The following is a 21,977-nucleotide window of genomic DNA, read 5'->3' on the forward strand; positions in this document are numbered from 1 at the left end:
ATTAAATTCCCAAAAATACTATCCAATTCTGGCGTCCTGACGCCCCCCGCCATGGACCCTTTAGCCAAGTGGGGTGTACATGAATGTATATAAAGTCTATTATATTTGTGAACTCTCCGTCTAGAATGCATAGAATACTAAACGGTAATAAGTGTCTGAATTGCATGTGTGCCTGCCAGTATTAACGTGCTTTCTTGTGCTCTTTGTGGAGGCATAGGAATATCTGCTAACCATGTAATATGTAGGCATGCTGCATGTTTGGTGTCCGGTTGCTCCCTTTCCGCGCGGTTATGTTGGATCGCGGGGTGCCAGGTGCATGAGGAAAAAGAGTGAATGTATGTAGAATGGCTGGTGACCTACCACCCCCGCCACGCATCCTTGCGACAGCTTGCGGGGTAGTGTGTAGATGTAGATGTTAAAGACACATTTTATCGGTACAGAGCACAAATTTCCCGATGAATTTTAGCTTCTTTGTAGTTTTTTCAGTGAAAACCTTATCCCTGATAAGACTTCACATTTGGCGGGAATTTTAATTGTGTTGTTCATTTTGACTCAATATTGTAAACAAAAGACAAGCCGCGCGACCTTCCAGCCACTGCAGCTCAAGACGTACTGACCTGCTGTGTGCTTCAATACAGCGACCATTCGACTCCCTACACTGCTTCTCACGCTTCACGAAAACAGAGGTAACTTTCCGAAACAACTCTCGTAGGTGACAGCGATAAAATCTATCTTGCGGAAACGCCAAGTATTTTGTTTCTTCCTGGTGCACTACTATGGAATTCCACAATGTATCGGCCTCAACTATCTCTAAACGTATTATTTTTTTAAATCATAGATATCCGTGAAGATTTGAAATAGGACTCGAGTAAGCTTTGTGGCACCCCTGTTGGGGAGGATCGAGGGAGATGGGTTTCCGGTGCGCGCGCCGTGTTTTTACCCCTAATTTTGACCGGAAATACTCATCCCCCCCAATGGTCCCCAGGCAACGGTAGCGCCGAATGCATTGCTGCGCGGCGGAAGCGAGCAACAAGCTTGCATCTGCTCCAGTCTGAGGCTTTCGTTCTCGTCGCTCTTCCCAAAGGGCGAGACAAGTTCAGTCGTGTTTTCTTTGGCCATTTACATTCGACAGTACTCGATGCTCTCTAGAGTGCGATGTATTTCTTCTTCGCCAAGAAAACATTTCCGATGTAGATTTATAGACTCGGACAGGTAGGCGTAGCAAATAAATGTAGTATTGTTACAAAATACGATATTTATTGTGTATTTAAATGGGGAATGTGTGTTAATTTCTTTGTTATTCACCCGTCGACTTTTCAAAGTCAGCATTTACCTGCCTCATTGATAGTCAATTTCACGAGTCAAGCGAATCGATTCCAGTCCGCCATATTAGCGGATCACGAGCCGAACTATAAGAAAAAAATCATTGCGAAAGTCAGCAATAGTCATGATTTAAATAGCTGTGATCCACTGCCACCGTCGTCTGTGATGTTGCACTGTTTGGCAATCCTAATCGGTAAATTTAGGAAAAGTGTTCATGTTTTCTAAATAAAATGAATGACAGCTTTAGTCTGGCATTCCGAAGGGCCGCGCTTCGATTGGTGGCCCACAGAAAAGAGTCCTATGTGAGTTCGATGAGAAGGCTGGTGAAAGATTCGTTGTTTTTTCGTATCTGTTAAAATTTTGGAGATCATAGATATCCCTGCTTCCTTTGGTATACTCCCAACAGTCCACTCTCCTCCCCCATCGTTTCTAGCACTTTCTCGTTTGTTTCCTTTCGTTACACTTCACCTTCTCCATCCTTCTCCACACCCACATTTCAAAAGACTTCAATCTAAATCTGTCATCCTGCTTCATTGACCATGTTTCCGCGGCGTATATAGCTACGCTCCATATCAAAGTTTTCACGGGCCTTTTCTTAATATCCTTACTCAACGTTCCTGTCATGAATTCCCTCCTTGAGAAAGCCTCTTTGCCTAGTGCAATTCTTCACCTTACGTTCCTACTGCTTTGACCATTATGTTCCGAGAAACTTAAGATGTCGCAAAGTGTTCCACTCGCTATGGTTCTTGGCCTCCTATTTTAATATTTAGCTTAGCCTTTTTCTTTCTAGAAAATCGCATAACCTTTGTTTTATTAATATTGATTCTCATCCCATATCTGTCGCACTGAATTTCCAATTCACTTAGCAATGCTTGCAACCCCTTGGCTGAATGACAAACTAAAGCCTGGCCATCAGCAAACCTAACTGATTTTACGAATGCCCCGCCGAGTATAATTCCTATCTCCGGTTCTTCCCATGACTCTTTAATCATTTCCTCCACGTATGCCGTTAAACAGCACCGGTGATCATGGACATCCCTGCATAGCATGTCGTCCTAACACTGCCCATCCGGACTCTCCGTCCTCCACTCGCACCGGAGCACCTTCTCCATCCTTCTCTACAACCACCTTTCAAAAGACTCCAATCAACAGCAAACCAACCCCTTCAATGACCATATTTCCACGCCGTAAAAAACACGCTTTAAATTAAAGTTGTGACGAGTCTTTTTTAACATCCTCACTCAACATACTTGTATCCGTCATCAATTCTCTCCTCCTAGTGAAATCTTCTTTGCCTAATGTAATTCTTCTCCTCATGTCCGTAATACTTTGACCGTTTTGGTCCAAAGCACTTCAGCGATATGTAAGCTGTTACACTTACTTTATTTGGTGAACTGTTTGTTTTATTTACATTTATTCGCATCCCATATCTATCGCACTTACTTTCCAATTCACTCAGAAATACCCTCAATCCCTTGGCTGACTGGCAAACTAAGGCTTGATCATCAGCAAACCGAACTGATTTTATGAATTGTCCACCGACTTTCATTCCTATCTCAAGTTCTTCCCATGCTTCTTTCAGCGTATCCTCCACATATTCGTTGAACAGCGCAGGTGATTATGGACAACCCTGTCTTACCCCTCTTACTAACTAACCCTGCTCATCCCGATTCTCCGTCTGCAACTTGCACCTGAGCAATCTGAGACATGTACATGCTGCGGATAGATGGTCATGGATCATAAATATTATTGTATTACATTTATTTTATGCGGCATGTAGCTTAAAGTGGATAGGATGAGATTGGAATGCGAGGAGTTGCATACCTCCATTTGGTTAGGGGGCGGGGGCGAAAGGAAGGAAGCCTTCCATTCTGAGGGGAATGGTACGTGTGCAAGTTCCTGAGCGGAGGCACTCGAGGAGAGCTCTCTTTGGGAGAGGAGGCACTCGGCAATCGCTTGGGGAAGGGGGAGTGGGTGTGCACCCCCCTCCCCGTGTTGGGGCCAACCTAATGTCCCCGCCAGGGATGGCAAGGGGTGAGGGGCACGTGACGTGAGCACCCTGGTACCTGAGCGCCTCTCGGTGGAATGAAATGCTCGCCAACCTGCACCCCAACTTTCGCCATGCTTTCGTATTTCTTTGGGCTAAATTAAAAATAAAGTAGTGGGAATTGCGCGAAAAATGACGAACCGCGGTCATAATAAAAAACCGAGTAAAATTAAAAATTGTTGGCCACAATCATAAACACCAAACGTCAGTCATATCAAAAAGTCAAGAGTATTTTCAAATCCTCGCGGATTTTAAGTTGAGAGGCCTATATGGTCGCACGTTTCAAATTGTTGCTGAGGAAAAAACCTTGAGTTTAATCAGTGCGTTTGGTTAGGGCTGGATTAATGTATATTTTTCAATTAAATCATCACAATGGTCCATCATTTGGTCATAAATTGGTGCCACCAACCATTTAGTTTAGTTTTCGGTTGAAAGATTCTGCCCAAATTTACTGCTTGTACTATTGCGAAATGTATATGAATAAATATGTTGCTACTCCTTTATCTGCGGGAGATTTGACAATGTTTATCTCACGCTTGATATGATGCATGGTTTTTGAGTGAATCAACTGTGGATATATATCCCTGAACCTCTATGAAGTACGACCTGAGTTCTCTCGGATTCTCTTTCAAATTTTCAGCTAATCTTTTCCTTTTGAATTTGCTTAACGTTTTCCAAAATTTCCTCTTGGCATTTGCCGTAGATATCTTGCAATCATAAGTCATCTCATTTCTTTCGTCGCCGGAGATATCATTCCAAATATTTTTCATCTTGGCGTGACATACATAGCCTTTGACGTCGCAGTGCTTTCCTAACATCCGCGTCGTACTATCTAGGTTCCGTGTATCTTCTATAAATTTACTGAGAATGAACTTGTTGACTGCAGAGCGCGTGATACCAAGGAAGAGATTCCACGTATCATCAAAATTTCGGTGTTTACCATTCTTCCTTAAAATAAACAAATTGACTCCGTAACACGCATTTTAAGCCATTACAGTCCCCCCTCTTTAGACGAGTAAATGTTTCTTCTAGGCTTCTTATTCGGACCCCATAGAGGTAAAACGTAGCATTTACTGCTCTGTGGTCACCTATTCTTTTAAGTGTTTTCATGTTTAAAACTTTTTCGGGTTTGCTCGTTGCTAACAAATCAAGAATATTATCACTCATAGCTTGTGAAGTGACAAGTTGATGCATAGAGTTCAACGTGTAGGACTTAAACTTCTCTCGGTGAGTGACTTCGAAATTGTTAGCTCTATGAATCCAGAGACGGTGTTAGATTTATTACATAAATGTCATGAATCAAACTCCTTTCCGCTACACCTAATCCAATTCGACTCCGCACGTGGCATACCCTAGTCGAAGTAACACTCATCCCTCATTTTTTTATTGCATTTCACTTGAACTCGCGTTTTTTTAAGAGAAAACCACGGTCATTTGTGTTGCATGCCTTTCACGTATTTCTTGGGGTGCGAGTGATTCTCGAATGCATTTTGATGCAGGCAGTCCCACGGGTGGGCGGATCATGACCTCATTTAATCACTTTCTCTGAATTCATACCGTCGCATGAGATCATAGAAACAGCATGGGCATGGCTCATGGCAGTCCCTCAATAATCAAACCGCACCCAACAATCCGAAGGTTGGTTGATGGGTGACGACGGTAGAGCTCACTTACTTCCAAGCCATATGAATTGTAAAATTCACACGCCGACAGGGTAATAAGAGAGGGGGATGTCTGTTCCTTATTCCAATTGCTGCGTGCAGTTTTCCAGGAAGAATTGGGACCTGATAGATCACACAGCATGGGTGACGCTTAGGGTGATCAGGGAATCGGACGGAATCGACCGCGGATCTCTTGTTCACGCTTTGGCAGTTACATTCCATCATGTGCGCGGTTTACATGTGACGGCATTCGAATCGAAATTCACTAGTGTACTAGGTGTTTTCTCACTCGTTCAGCATGCTAGAAGTTTGAAGCTGGTTTGTTTCCTTGCTAGCACGTCCCCTCAACTCATGCGGCTCTTCCCAATGAATTTCACGCGCGTTATTTTTCAGTAACCTATAAAGCGATCGACGTTCTTTGTGACCATTATCCACAGTATCGTGGCGGGCACGGGAATGTACGTTTCGTCAGTCATATATCCTAGTTCACCGTGCATTAACGGCTTTAAAAAAGCTCCACCCCCTGCCCGACGGACGGGGTCCGACCGGTCTTATCCTGGCCTACTCTGCCTTCGAAGCCTGTTGATGCCATGGCATCGATAGTTTCTATTTCATCTCTTACCGTCTCCCTCGTGGCTCTCTCTCACCTCGAACACGGACGATGAACGTGGCCATTCCACCGCCCCCCCGTACTTCTCACACCCTCCCGCCCCCCCTGATCCGCCTCCTATACCCAGCACCCCCCCCCCCCCGTATTTCTCTCTTCCACACCCCGACCCGACCACTCCAGCCCCCTCTCCTCCTCGGCGGAAGCCACCGCGTGCCTTCCTCTCCACCTTCCCTCTCCTCTCTACCTCCTCGCACTCCCCCCTCGACCACCTTTCTCCCTTAGAGCGAGTACCCCCCTGCCGCTGGAAACCGTTTTGTGTGTGTGCGTGTCCCTACGCGAGTGCGTGCGTGCATGAGGCCCGGTCGTGAGCGTCCTCGGCGCGGAGAGGGGGGTCGGCGGGACGAGGGGTTTGGGTGGGGGGGGGCAGTGGCGACGGCCGACGGAGGCCAGTTTCGCCCGACGCGGCCTCCGGGGCTGAAGTGTTTGCAGACGAACGGAGAGAGTCGACGCTCGTTTCCTTGCGACCGGCGGCCCTCGGGCACACATCGGTGGTGTCCCCTCGTCTGCACGAGCGTCGTCCCTCCCATCCGCCGAATAGAGTGACGCCTTCTGATCGCCGCGCCCTCGACCGATAGGTAGGCATCCGTCTCCGGGTATCACGCGTGCGTCTCACTGTCGCAGCCGTCCGCCCGCCCGAAAACCGAAGTTGTCTTTAATTTGGTTTTACGTACACCCGTGGGTCCTCCCCAGCGCGTCGCTCTTCTTCCCCGTGGACGGCCACCCCTCCCTCCGCCAGTGAGTGGAGTTCCTTCGCCGTGCGTGCGTCGTTCAGGTGATTCCCCAGCCTGCTGCTGCCGCCCCGCGATTACCGCCCCATCTCCCGACGCACTCGAAATACTTCTATCCTCTCTGCGGCCTGGTGCCGATGGGGTCATCCCTCCCAGAAGTCCCTCGCGAGAGCCTCCGCTAGGGAGACTGCGGATAGCTGACGGCCGCAATCGAAGGATTACCCAGGAGTATCAATTAAAAAACGAGCCCTTCCATTTTGGAAATGGATGCGGGAGCCCTCCATCGACCGTCAATAGCAGTGTTCTCGACTTAGTTCGCAGTTTGGTTGTGTTGTGACCTGCGTGGGATGTTTCTATTGTGGTTTTTCTCTTCTTATCATCGTTTCTCTTCGGTTCGTCGTGACCTTCGCTTGTGTTCGTGTGTGCGTGTGTTTTTGTGCCTTAACGTGTTGTTTTCTGATCGGAGGAAGTAATTCGAGGCCAAAGAGGGTCTGAGGTGGGAAGGAAGAAAAGAAACGCGTGTGCCCAAAAGGGCGACCGGAAAGTTTATTCTCTCATTTTATTTTCTTAATTCTTTCTTTCGAAGTGTATTTCCTGCCCAGATTTCCATCCATATTTGTTCAAACCAGCCATCGTCCGAATTAGTTCGCTTTTCACCGTCGCCAGCGAGTGTGGGTCGTGTGAATCTGTCCTTCCCGAGTGGATACCGTCCATCCCCTGGATCACGGGGGTCCGTTGTAATCGTTAGTTACGCCGGCTTTGGGCGATTACGCCTGAGACAGGAAGCAGGGAAGTTTTCGGGTAGTGCCTTCTAGGAGTCTTCCGGAGGGAGGATCGTCAAGACTGTTATTTCTTTTGGGGATTCGCCATGGGAGCAGCCACTTCGACTCACGAGCCCCTGGACAGAGCCGCCGGACGCGAAAAGGTACGTACGTCGTCGCATCGGAGACTGCACCTCCGTAGGGAGGTTGGAGGAGCAATTGCGTCAGCGCGCGCTCGCCTCTTGTCTTATGTACGTGTCCCGGAATCTGTCGAAGATTCACTCATTCATCCCTCTTGCGAACGCACTCTCGTGTCTGGCCAGGAATGAGGATATATGTTCCGGCACAGCACGTTTCTCACTTATTTTTCATTTATATTTTGCCACTCGTACGTAGTCAACGTACACAACGATATGATGATAGAACAATGAAATGCTTTCAACTATACTTGAAGGACCCCACATACCATTTACCAGATAGAAATAGATTAAAGAAACATATTTGAACTCAGTAATTGCGTCAGTGGCACAGTTCATCATCATCATTATTGCAATTCTAGAATTGGTTTACCACAGCCCTCCATTCTATTCTAATTAATGTCAGTTCCCTAAATTCTTGATACCTTCTCTATTTCACGTCCATCTTAATTTATCCTATGTACATGTCTCTTGGTCTTCCTCGTGGAATCTTCCCTTCTATTTTTCCTTCTATTATATTCCCTAATCAATGCGTTGTGCCTCAATGTTTGTCCAATCCGTCTATTTCTTCTTTACCGTAGAGATCGTTGGCACTGTTCAAAGGTACCTAAAAACAGTAGTCATGATAATAATTGAAAATATTACGCAATATTGCAGGGCACTAAAGAGACGATAGAAAAAGAAATAGAGACAGAGGTGAGAGTATCAAGTACCGTAGCCTAAATGCGAAAATGAGGGGGAGATAAATAAAAGGAGAGGACATTTGGACAGAATGGATGAAGAAAGATTACCAAAACGATATAATAAGTGTCGCAGGTGTGGAAGGTCAGTCGGAAGGCCAAGAAACATCTAAATCTTACCTTGCAAGCCGCCATGAGGGCGTGTGGCAGGGGGTGCTAGGCCATCATCAATTAGAATTTAGTGTGATTTGTGTTAAATGACATCCGGGAAAATCAAAAGTGGAAAGCTATGCTTCCTACTGTTGTGGTTCCGAATAATGTGAGGGTAAATGAATTCCTTTTATGTATACCGACCGGTTCTGCAATCGGTTTCCTGTTTAACCTCTCCCTGTGATCTCGCCTACCGGTGTAATTTTTACGCTTACAACATGGCGGGGAATATTACCTCGCTATATTTAAGCGTAATAATGGAATTGAATGTAATTTATATATGAGTTAAAGTCGCACCAATAATCGTCGTGTTTCCAATGTCTACATCCAAGCTCTCTCAATATCAATCTGACTCTTTCTGTTACCTCATTCGGATTTTTCACGAACCGGGAAGATTTTCTTCGTATCCTCTTCAATTCCATCATTACGTATTTCTGCGATTTGAGGTCTAACCAACCCGAAATAACACGTCTCCGTATCTTTTTCATTCCAGTATCTCCCCACCGTTCGTTTGATGATCCCTTGGTTCTAGTTTCCTTAATTAATCTCCACAGATGTTCCTAAAGGGCTTACTCCATGTTAGGTATGATAAAAGTGTGTGACTCCTTATTTCATCTTCGCTGCCGATCTCATTTCCTCCCCTCTGGTGGCGTATGTGTGTTGAAATTTCTGTTCCCAGAAAATCATTGCTGCAGCACATTTTTCCAAGTTTCAAAAAGGGCGGTCTCTGGGAGCAATAAGTGAGAGTCGCAGCTCGAGCCGCAACCGCCTAATGCTCGGGAGGAGGAAGGCGAGGACAGATTGTTGGCCCCGCCTCCCTTTAATTGGGCGGTGACACCACGAGCTCATTCCTTTGAATCCTTCAGTCGCGGCTGAATCACGCGCCACCGGGAAAACCCTCCGTCCACGGCGCTTGTGTCACCTTCCGTCGAAGTGCCCTCGCTGTCTGGTTGTCCCGGTCGAAGGGAGTCATTTCCATTGGCTGTCCATGAGAATATTCCCCTGATGATTTCTGTAAGTCACTAGTGGTTTCGCGACAGCTTAAGGTTACTACAAAATGTACAATTCTTCCAACTGTATAATAAAAAGAGTCAGGGTCCACCAGGGGGTATGCAAGGTATCCCACGCTGATCCTATCTCATTATCAGCATTTGATTTCTAAGATTTATATGTTGCAGCCCTTCATTCTTGTCTGCTCAGTGCTAATGCCCTCACCCCTGATAGCTCAACTTCTCCCTTTTCTCACCCTTAAATCACTGCGTCTCGTAAATCGAGTTCTCTAGCGATTGTTGCCCAATGTGAGGATGTCTACCCATGATTCCATCAGCATCCATCATCAGGATTTCAACCCTAAGATTGGCTAATACTCCGGCCTCACATTCTTTTCCATTCAGTGTTAATTCCCCCACCCTCTGATACCTTCTCTCTTTTACCTCCACCTTAATTTGTCATATGCACGAGCACTTATACCTTGGTCTTCCTCGTGGAATCTTCCTTATATTTTTTCCTTCTATTATGTTTCTAAGTAACCCATTGTTCTTCAAAGTGTGCCCAGTTCATCAAGTTCCTCTTACGTGCCGTCGGGTTCTCCATATTGTCCTTTCATCTTTTACTCTTTAATACTCGTATACTTCCTCGCTCCTCACGTTGTCTATCCGTGTGATCTTCCATATTCTCCTCTTCAGCACCTTGTTTCAAAGGCTTTCATTCCTCGCTAATGTTGGAAGAAGTTATTCAACTCTTTCAATGCTACATGTATCTCATCCGTAGAGTGCCATGCTGATACGAACACTGACAATCTGCTTCCTTCTTTTTAAAATCAGGTTTTTAGAACGAAGTAGTTGCCTAATTTCTTCTAAGATTCATAATGTTATATTACATTTCATAAAGTGGGCCGTTCAGTAAGTCCTTAGGAATAATAAAAAAAACATCATTTTGGTAGATTTTTTATTTTCCGGCATAATCACCTCTTAGCTCAGCAAACATTTCCCAGCGTTTCTCCAAAATGTTTACGTCGTCCAATCAGGAGGATTTACGGTCTTCAAAATAGGCATCTGTGTTAGCAATGACCCCTCGTTTTACGTGATTAGTTGTCCGCCGAGCCATTTTTTCAAGTTTGGGAATAAATACAATCCCTGGGGCCAAATCTTCTGAATACAGTGGATGTTTTAATAATTCCATAACTCTCGCCATCGAAAATGCGCAGATGTGCATCCGTGCATAGTCTTGATGGAAGAGAATATTTTTCTTTGCCAAATGAGGAATTTTCTTTTGATTTCTTCGATTAACCGGCGCAATAACGACGCATAATACTCTCCGTTTATTGCTTGAATTTTTTTTTTGCAATCAATTGATGTAGCTGATTCCGTGTGCATCCCAAAACACCGTGGCCATCACCTTATCGGCCGATACCGTCTTCGCCTTCTTCGGAGCCAGATTCCCTTGAGAAACCCACTGTTGCGACGGTTCATTTGTCTCTGAAGAGTATCAATGTAACCATGCTTCGTCCACAGTTGTGTATTGACGCAGAAACCCGCCAGGATTGCTATGGAAAAGCACCAAACCAGCCTCCGAATCGACCAGACGATTGCGTTGATTCTTCACTTAGAGCAAACCCATCTTACCAAGATTTTTTCACACGCAATTGATCGTGTCAAATTGAAAACACTGTGATATGCATGTGGCCTCAACTATTTCGCGATTTTTGATTAGTCTATCAGTCATAACATGGATTTTGTCAATCATTTCGGAGGAAGTCTTTTCCACTGTACGTTCCGAACGATTCTCACCATTCGTGCATGTACCACCACGTTTAAACTCATTTTTTTCAGTAAATAAAAGTTAGTTACTTCAATCGACTATGAAAATGAAATCACCTGATGTATCGTATATTGCTGAAAATTTTAAAACCATCTAGTGAGAGATAAGGTTTGCTAATGGCAAACCTTTTCTGATACTAAGAGCCGTTCTCTTGGATTTCCTAAGGGGTATGGAACGACTCACGTACATCAATATATCTTATAGTTTATGGTTATATTCTGGGTGTTGTCTCAAGGCATATTTTCGCACAACATACTTTATAGGGTGTACCAAACTGAATATTGTTTTTGGAGGTAACATCCCCTTTTCATTATCTTAAAATTTGCAGTTTATTGACAAAGAAAATGAAATGCTTTCCTCCCCTCTAAGTGTTTTCATTAAAAAATATATTTATGGATTAAATGAGGAAAGTTTTACATTTACCTAAAACATTTTCAGAACTTCTGTGACGTGCTTCATGTTTGTGACAATATGCGGCCATCATTTGTGCCCATCGTTATTTATGCTTATGGTGGAATAAGGCTGAATTTCAAGAACCTGGCAACAGCGTCCGTGTGTATTTCGATGACGTATTACCTAAATGTGGACGTGGTAGTCCAGGGGTAGAGCGTTGAAAAACTGACCGGTGGGCCCGGGTACCATTCCTGGGCACACCTCTCTGGGCACCCCCAGCTCCTCAACTTTCCAGGACACCATGAGCAACGCAGGGAAAGGCACTGCCCCCCTACTCTTAATTTGTGAATTTCGCTCGATTGGGCTTAGTACTGGGTGAACTCTACCATCACCTCCCCAACCGACCTCCGGGTTGATAACTGCGTTCATGGTTTATTGCGTAAATATATCTCTAGAGTAAATGACGGCGATGTGAAGCTGTCAACATCCCTAGGATTTTCTTTGTGATTTGTTTATGAATGAGTGTATGCATTAAGGCTTCGCCTCATTCTAGTTTTCAAGATATTTTCTCTTTAATTTCCATTTATTAATGAAGTAGCAAACGCGGCACCTAAACCCTCGCATGCAGTGAATGAGGTTCAGTCAAACGTTAACTGCTGCCATGACACCACACATCTACAACTCGGGAGTGGCCATTGTTTTCTGCACCAGCAGAGAATTCCACTTCCTATGGCCCGCACGTTTACGAGTGCGGCCCATGGAATCTCTACTAGGCCTCTGCGGCTGACGAAGCGATGAAATAACTCCGTCACGTCATAAGTATCCGTACCTTCCGGTGCATGGGTTAAACCCAATTCCTGTCGTTTCCTCGGCTTTTCAGGGATGAGAAACGTACGTACGTTACAACTTCGCTTGCACGGAGACCGGTTATTTTCTATGATTTTTTGCGGCCTACAATGGTGCATTCATAGATAAAATTCCCCACTGTACTCCCACCAATGAAACTACTTCTCTTGCGCGTTTGATGAACTCTCGATAGGTGCGCAACTCATGCACGACTGCCCATTTAATCAGCGACAACTGTAGGCGTGTTTAAAAACTTAACAGCAGAGAGAGATTTTTTTCAGTATTTTATTGAGGGCGAGAATTTTTACACAAGTACCGGTCCCGGTCACACTTCGGTGTTCCGTTGTTCGAAGACATTTCTTCGATGAAGAATCGGTAGCTGGACGAGAGATCGTATCTCTACGAAATAAACACGCACTCGTGCGGGAGTCTGTTCAGCTATTTTCCAGTCTGTTCCAGCGTCGGCGACGAAAGTAAAGAGTATGTGATTGGCGTCGACGAGAGTGGACGAGGTCTCAGTGTCGAATCGAAGCCGCTGTCGGTCGACCAATCTCATTCCGCTCCTTCGACAGCTCGCCGACCCCGCGACTTCAACGACCGGCGGGCGCGCAGCAGCGATCAATCCCTCCTCCAGCACGTGCACCAACCAACCATCCGCACCGCGGCCGTTTGCTTGCCGTCACCAGCGAAACCCGTTGGTGTGTCGCTCGCGTTGATGCGGGGGGGTGGGGGGCGAGAGGTCTATCAGTCCGTCTGTCCCAAGCGCCACCCCGAGTTTCACTTGCGCCGCATTCCATCCATTCCCTGCCTCACCCTCCTCATTCACACCGCTGCGCTCTGTGGCACGCAGTTGTTCGAATGGCGGAGAAATTGGTTTTCTTGTTGCCGGTATCTGAAAGACCGTGCTTTCCTCGTCAATCTTGAGTTTACTGGCATTTACATTTTATATGTTGTCGTGTAACTCCAAGATTGTGCGAAAATGACTCAATATCTTCGAGATTAACGAACGGAGGCGAAATGAAAAATTTAAATCGAAACTTAGAGATGAATTACCAGTTTGATTTTGTTTGCCCCAGAGTTAGAACTTATGAAACAATAACTTAATGTTAAATTTTAATTTAATTATATTTATTATCAAAATTCTAAGGTAGGAAAGGTATGAAGAGAATCACGCATTTTATAATTATTTTTAACTTTCGCGATGATTCTTAGCATCGGCAACAACACAGGCATCTTTCTGTTAAATAATTGTATAAAGACGAAATTTAGCGACGCTTAATATTTGAATCCTAGCCAAATGAATACAAAGTAAGGGAAAAGAAAGCAAAACTCGAAAAAACTCTTAGGCAAGCGCACGTTCGCAGACACACGCACGCACGTAGTACGAGACATGACGTATGTGATACGGAGCGAACAGAATGTAGCAAGAGATGTAATTTTGTTCATGCAAATGCATTTTGGGCAGTTTTGGCTCCCAGATGAACTCTACGAATAAAACAAGGATCAGTTAATTCTTCACGCCCTAAAATCTAAGATGGTTGAATAGTGTTTAAGTCCTTGGAACCGTTTTCATAGAAATCAAGTTAAATTCCCAATTATCGGCCTCCTGCACCGCTCAATGACTTGCCTCAAAGATGAGACCAACGCTTCGAAAGGGTGCATCCGCTCCAAGCGCTCGCTGTTACCTATGCCCATTCTTAAATAGTAACAAATGCATGGGTTATAGCAGGAAGAGTGATGGTAAAAACTTTGATGCAAAACGGTGGCACATTAAAAAAATGTTGATAAGTACAATTTACTATTCCTTTAATGCGGGACAATAATTGCATTGTCATAATAGGGGAGTATTGTTTGGAGTACCTTTACAGCCGAATGAAAAAAATGTTCATCAACTGCGACGCTCCCTATTATAAAGTTCTCCCGTGGCGCTTTTGAATTTGTAATCCAACCTAACGTTATAACTCAGCGGGGATTGAAATCTGAAAGAATTGGTCCCCCTCAGGATGTTCCGCAGGATGCATTAATGCTTGACTTGCTTTCAACCTCGGGGTGCGAGGACCTCCTCGCATATGCGTTAACATGCTTCGAGCTTCGAACATGCTTTGACAGCTTCGATGCGTCCTCCCACCACGCCCGCCTATTCGCGATGCGGACGTCTCGCGATTCGAGCCTCTCACCGGGGAATGCGCGCGCCTGGCGGACGGGCGGCAAACCGCCGGTGTCCTTGAACCCCCTCCCCTCTATTCCCTGTACCTCCCCCTCTACGAAACCCTCTCCTCTTCCCCCTCTGTCGAATGCTCCGTATCCTTGCGTGCGTGTTTGCGTGCCTGTAGATTTCCGTGGGTCTGTATATGCGGAGTCATCGCCTCGCCGAGGATAGGGGAAAGGTTAGTGTTCGCCGTGCTGGCTTTCAACAGACGGCGAGCGGGATTATTCTCCGTCGCCCTTTGTTTGATAAGGCGGCAGCAGTCCTTCTGGTGTTATGTATGCCTGTGTCCGAATGCTTCCCCCATCTCCTGGGTGCCCCCTCCCCATATCCCTCCCGTCGCCCGCCCCGCGAAGCTGTCGTGGCGGTGTCGTGGACCCTTCGCATTCCTTCCTTCCACACCCCCCCGTAAAATGTGCACAAACATAGCCAACAGGTTCATTCCAAGTAAATTTATAAAATATAAGGCCGAGCCTTGATGGTACAGCAGTGGTTTTACAAAATCTTTACGGTTTCAAAGGCTATGTCAAGCCAAGATGAAAAATATTAGAAATGATACCTCTAACGACAAAAGAAACGGTATCACTTTTGATTACCGTAAGATACCTAGGGCCAGGGAGCGTCAAGCGTTAAGAGAATTCAAAAGGAAAAGATTATTAGAATATTCAAAAGAAAATCCAAAAGCTTTTCGGTCGAACGCCAGAGAGATCCTGGGAAATAAGTCAACTATTAATTTGCTTAAAAACAAAAAAGACGAAAGATTAACCAGCTTTTGGAAAAACCCAACTCATTGCATTCCTTTTTTCAAAGCGACTTCACCAATGGCTCACTAATTCGTTCTCACCAATCGATGCACCAAATTGAAATCTCATATAATGGAATAAAATGTTTGCTGAAAAATATTAATCCTAGTGAATCCTCCGGGCCCGATAAAGGACCGGCTTGTATATTTAAGCCTATGAGCTATTTATGACAATTATTAAATTTATAATGCAGCGTGTATATATAAGCCTATTATTAAAGTTGAGAAAACCTTCTACAAAGTACTTCATAGTAAACCACTCACAAAGCTAGAAGCATATGGCATAGATAAAAATATCCTGGGCTGGATTAAACACTTTTGGAATAGTCGGGTACCAAAAGTATCCATAGACGGAGTTTGCTCTAATGCAGTAGAAGCCACTTCAGATGTTCCCTGGGGAAGTGTTATCGGACCTCTTTTATTCCTTATTTACGTTAACGTTATTAAATCCGCAGTAAATAGAAAGATACGTTTATTTTCCGGCGGTGCAGTGGTTTGCCGAGATATCCGTAATCCAGAGGATAAAGCAGCTTTAGCAGATGACTCATGGCTATACTACGCTGATGCGACACTCGGAAAATAGCATTACATTTAAAAAAGTGCTTCGTGATGACTTTTTGGAAAAAGAGCCATTCCTCCACAACAGCTACAGCATCGAGAACACCGAAATGGAATGTTTAGACCCGACTAAATACTTAGGCGCTACCCTCACTGACGACCTCCCCTGAGTGAAGCATATACGGAAAATATGTGGACAAGCTTGCAGAAAGTTTGGATTTATCAGAAGAGTACTGGGCAAATGTGATGAAAAGGTTAAAGAGAAATGTTATCGTTCGCTGGTTAGACCTAATTTAGAATATTTTACTACGTTGTAAATGGGATCCTCATGAAGTTGGATTGATTGCTGAATAGTATCGTGTAGCCTACAGGAGCTAGATCTGTAAAACGTTGTTATGATATAAAGGGTGCGGAAACATAACTTCCTTTTGAATGCTTTTTGCGTTTGAAAAAAGGAAGTTATGCTGCCGCACCCTGTACTTAGTAGCCTATCCAAAATATTAGAGTTAGGTTGGGAGTCTTTCAAGGGACGAAGGCTAAATTACAGATTATATCTCGTATATATATTGTAAGGATGTCTCTGCAGCGATGGTGTTGAAAATGTGCTATTAGCCCCATCGTACTACGATAGGGAGCTCATGTTAATTTTATGAGAAGGATTAAGTGCAGAAGAGATGGATTTAAGATGTCATTTTTCCCACAAACGATAACGGTTCAGAATAATGTCTGTTTGACCGCGCCACGGGGAAAAGTGTTTTATGTCAATAGTAGTCTGGCGTGTAATCACCCTTTGCCACACCCCCTAGCGGTAGCTTTCAGGGTGCTATGCAATTTAATGTGAAATGAGGAGGGGAATTAACTGACGAACGGTGATGATAAATCTGATAATAACTTTAATTTTCGGAACATTATTGAACACAAGATCTAACGTAATATTAATTGTGTTAGCGGAAGTTAGATCTTGTCTACCGACACTGCTCGACGGGAAATTGATGTCATACGGTGTATGACTTTCCCACGGCGGTTGACATATCGCTCGAGTGTTTTGAAAGATTTGCCATTCGCTCACTTCCAACACTTATTCAATGTGCGCTTAACGGCGAATTTTCCAGATTTGATGACCGTTGCAGAGAAAAGACGCTCCTCCATCATTACAAGGTTTGTATAAAAAATATCGGGAAAAGTTTCCGAAAAATAGATGTATTGATACCATGTCTCAAAAGTCTTCAAAGTACATCGCTTAAGCGTCGGCACACTTTTGACTGCGGCTTTTTCGTGACTCGAAGGCGGCTTCCTCAAGATTCTTTCGGGTACGCGTGCAAGCTTCTTTGACGGCACTTAAGGTCCCATAGTGGTGTCCTTTGAGGGAGGATTTCACTTTTGGAATCATCGCATATTAACAGCTATCCCTGCTATGCACGGACCGATTGAAACTAACATTTCTCTTATGTCTCGAAATAAAATAATAAAACTTTAAATCTTCTCAGGACAGTTCAAAAGGAAGATTAAGACGTGTAAGCCGCCTAGATCAAGTTCCAGAAATTATAGATGTTACGATCACTTTCCATCAAATGTATCTCTACCGTTTAGGATGCAGGTGGGAAACTTAAAGATATTTATGATTCTATGAACAAGCTATGAGTTGCTCGGGTAACATCTTAAACCATCACTATAGGAATGATTTACTCCTTAGAATTTACCTTTGGCCATGTAAACAATGCATTTGTCGCATGAATATGTGAAGAAATGCCAAAAACAGTATTCTCCGTCGGTTTCTTCGAACCTAGACCTGGAAATGGTTTTAAAACCTATTGACACTTTGTTTCGGGTCCCATGAGACATGGACTCCTTCCATAATTACTGCTGATGCAAAGTCTAAATCCCATACGCAAAATTAGCATGTTCCAAGGGCTTTCTCGTAGCCAAGCATGTGATTGTGTCCATCAGCGTGGTGAAATCTCTGTTGAGGTATTGTCATATTGAGACAAACGATATGCGCTGAACTAGAGATATCAGGATTCGGAAGGGTAAAGGAATTGAAATAGAAATATATAGTAAAAAATAGTTGTATACAGACTACAGTCGAGTTACTCCAATAAAAAAGAGTATGGGACTGATAGCATGTACCAGGGGCTTTCTCGCAGCCAAGCATATGATTGTGTCCATCAGCGTGGTGAAATCTGTTGAGATATTGTCATATTGAGACAAACGGTATGTGCTGAACTAGAGACGTCAGAATTCGGAAGGGTAAAGGAATTGAAATAGAAATATATGGTAAAAAATAGTTGTATACAGACTACAGTCGAGTTACTCCAATAAAAAAGAGAATGGGACTGCTGCAGGGTAGACCTTGTCTATGCATTCATTGATGTTCAATTTCCTGTTAAAACTCTACCCTCTGTACGAGGGTCTCTCGTAATCCGCCCTTACGTTCAAGTAGTCGCGTTTCCGAAAACGTGAGTCATACTAAAACGCGCCCATGCACGAGTATACCACTAACTCTCCTAATCGGGAAGTCCTTCCGAGGACCCTTTCCCAGGTAGGCCCGCACGACCGACCTACCATTCATCTGCGCGTGTCTTCTTGGATCACGGCTCAGCGGATGAAGGGTGCATTAATCAGTTTTCACTATCCTATAAAGCAAATTCTTCGTGGTTTGTGAGGGACACGTTTTCCGTTTTCAATCAAGGGACAAACTATTTTAAGGCAGCTTATCTCGAAATCCAGAAATAAAAATTGGGAGCCTTTAGAACCTTTATTAAAACATCTGTGGAGAAATAAATTTTAAAAATCTTCGTAATGAGCTCTCAGTGGGTGGTCAAAGGGATGAAAGCAGCGAATCCTGCCGTTATTTCGATGACCTCTTTGAAGGATTTACAAGAAATTATCTCCGATCGCGTGTTGATTGCCGATGATGAAACCGAGCTTAGGATAGATACATACACGCTATACACCCTTAATATTGCCGCGAGGGTTGGGGGTGGCAATCTCTGTAATTCGTGATCATCGACCTTACGTACCATTTTACTTTCGGGGAATTCGAGTCGTGCGGTTTTTGTCAATAGCCTTTGAATTTCGCTCCATGTGCCAATAATGCTTTCCTTTCAATTATGAACGTTTGGTTGATTCTGCAAGTGACTGGCCTCTGATCTTTGAAGAAACTCACGGATAGGAGACGTAACTCCGACGGTGGATTCGGAGTGAGGCACATTTACAGCCCACCGCTCGCCAGCCCGCCACCGGCGGCCGAGGGAGACCGTCGCGGAGGTGAGGCCCCTAGAAAGTATGGCGGAGGGTCACGGCTGGAGGTCAGCGACGAGCCAGTCCCACTCACGAGCCCCGCCGGCCTCCTTCCGCCTGGAGAACCGCTTCCCGCCTCGCGGAGACATTACCCGAGATGGTTCGCCCTTCCTCTGTGGGCCGACGAATAGGGTCATGTGTGCCAAGATTCAGAGCTCCGGTTCCAGGAACGGCCGGCTTCGCACATCGGGGCCACTCCTCGGCGACGAAACATCGCGCTCAGGGAATTCGACGTGGATGCTACCGTTCGCGCTCCGCGTCATTCATTGGCTGGAGAGCCGCGGCGGTGTCATGTCCAGGGGGCTCTAGGGCACGCCGTGGCGAGGAGAGAGAGCATAAGATGGCTCGAGTCAACGGTGATAGGGAGGCCCCCCCCTAATTATGGGGGCATTCCTTTGACATCGATATTCTGCAAAATCTTAGAAAATTTATCATGATTATCAATTGAAATATTCTTTCTAAAGTGTGGGAACATGCAATTCCAAAGACAGCACGGTTCCGGGAAAGGCGGATCACGCGAAACACAATTTGGTCTTTTTATTCACGATATCCTGAAATCGGGCGCGTGGTATTCACAAGTGGATGCTGTATCTTTAGATTTAAATAAAACGAGGTCACTCACGAGCAATTGATACACACGCACGTATGTATATGTTATGGCATTAGAGGAGAAAGTGACCGACTGGATCTTCGGACTACTGGACCGACTATCTGAACCTCAGTTGAGTGCATTTGTTGAAGGTATAACTCTTCATGCGTGCCACAGGGAATTTATAGGGCCCCTCACCCTTCTTACATCAGTAGAACATGTGGGCTGGGCTGAATGAAACTAGGTTTCTTCAGCCTGGCTGCGGGTAAATACAAAGAAAGAGTAAATGTTACTTGGGCATGTTGGGCCACATTTGAATACGCGTGGGGGCTTTTGGTCCCCTGCATCCTCATCTTCTTCCGATATTATAATTCTTCCCTTCCTCCCTGTCCAATAGAAAATACTACGACCCTGCCTCTCGTTCCTCTTGCATTAGTCTAAACTAAGGAGGGAGGCAGGCTCTACATTCCTTCCGCGCCGTACCCATCCCTCTCATTCCTCCCTCCCCGTCATTTTCTGTGTGCACCTAGGGTGGGTGGGTGACCGACGGTAATTCAACACCAGGTATGGAACATCAAGAAGCCTTTCTTAATTTTTAGTCGCAATATATATTAGCAACATAATTAAAACAATGAAGATAATGTTAGCGACAAGTACATGCCCCAGTGAGGTACTATATACTTGTCTGAGCATAAAAGTGGAGTTGTTTGTAACAATAAGGGTAATAACCTAAGTTTAAATGAAATAATGACTGCGAAAAACATATTTTCCATCATTTCGAGCTACACACTTCCTCACTCGCTGAAACTCCAATCGGAGCGCAGCGCAGGTCTGTCTGGGGTTTATTTTTAAATCGCATCACTGGCGGAAGTTTTTGACGGATTTTTTCGTCTCTCTGGAGTTTCGCCGATGCATCCACACACGGCGCGCTTGCTGGAGGACGACGGATGACATCGGATGGCCATTTGCATCCGGGCATGTGTTTTCCGCTCGACTGTCTTCATTTGTTCGACCCCAAAATCCTCTTAAGGCGAGTCAGTTCCGCGAGGAGACCTTGTATTCTTTGCGCATGTGGAGCCATGCTCGTTTAACTACGATTGAAGAAGGAAATGTTGGGGTTGCGGTTTTTTTTATTTGCAAAATTTGAGTGTCCTTGAATGGCACAGGTGGCATCCTCACTATCACTCTTAATGTCCTGATGCGTTTCCCAAATGCCCACGATAGAAAATACTTACTGTGATTTAACCCGAAAGAATTTTTAATGCGTTATCACTAATTCTTTGAGCTATGGGATAAATAAATACAACAGATAAAAATCAATAAAGGATACATAAATACAAAACAATTTTAAAAATAATCTCCTACGGCTGTCATAAATTAGCACCCCTCGTCCAAAAGGAAAACTAAAAATTGCTGTAATGGTTTCTGGGAGAAGGAATTCCACGACAGTGGCCAACCACGACCTGTCTACCAGAATACCCGTCTTTAGAGGTTTACAGGGATGTTGCTTCCTCGCCAGTGACCGACTACAGACACCCACTTCACCCAAACTAGGCCCCTTTAGAGGGTTGAAGAGACTCCGCTAAGGATGGCTGGGTTATGACCACATACAAATTATCTGTGACTGTTAATTGGAATTAATTCCGCTCCAGGGACAAATACGGAGCAGACAAATTCAACGAGGGTCTAAATACTGGGAGAATATTACTCAATTTGAGTTAAGTCAACTAATGGCAACAAAAAGGGAAAGACTTAAGTTGTATGTCGGATATGCGTGTTTAAGCCATTAGGTGTCCCTCCTCAGCGAACTGAAGGAAATAAACACTTCCAACAGAAGGTTGTGAGTATTCTGTGCGCGTGCTACAGATTGGTAATCTGGTTGAGAGATTGTGGTTGGTCACTGTCGTAGGTTTTCTCCTCCCACAAACCATTACAGCAATTTATAGTTTTTCTTTTGGACGAGTTGTGCTAATTTATTACGGCCATTGGAGATTTTCTTAAAATTTGTTATTTAACGAGGCCGTAGAACTCAAGTTTCTTAGATATTACATGAGTACATGTGCATGCCAAAATATTTTTGTTTCCAAATTTCAATCACCTCGTTTCATTCGACTCTGTTCTCCATTGCGAACTGAATTTCCTCGATTCTTAATGATAAAGTTTCCCTTCTGTCCGATGCCGCTGAA

General features: G+C 44.7%; 1 protein-coding gene across 7 annotated transcripts in view; it reads left to right on the forward strand.

The window, feature by feature from the left end:
• The window catches only part of numb (NUMB endocytic adaptor protein), a 419,433-nt gene that overhangs the window by 119,582 nt on the left and 277,874 nt on the right, over positions 1–21,977 (forward strand). For 5 of the 7 annotated variants that reach the window (XM_071598365.1, XM_071598366.1, XM_071598368.1 and 2 more), the window contains exon 1: positions 6,273–7,354. The exons of the other annotated variants lie outside the window; for them this stretch is intronic. In XM_071598365.1, the coding sequence (XP_071454466.1) occupies positions 7,298–7,354 (57 nt within the window). In that variant the 5' untranslated portion in view covers positions 6,273–7,297. Of the gene's footprint in view, positions 1–6,272; positions 7,355–21,977 lie in introns of those variants that run through there. 7 annotated transcript variants of the gene reach the window in all.

This window comes from Hetaerina americana, unplaced genomic scaffold (assembly GCF_022747635.1).
Source record: "Hetaerina americana unplaced genomic scaffold, ioHetAmer1.1.p SCAF_10, whole genome shotgun sequence".
NCBI lineage: Eukaryota > Metazoa > Arthropoda > Insecta > Odonata > Calopterygidae > Hetaerina > Hetaerina americana.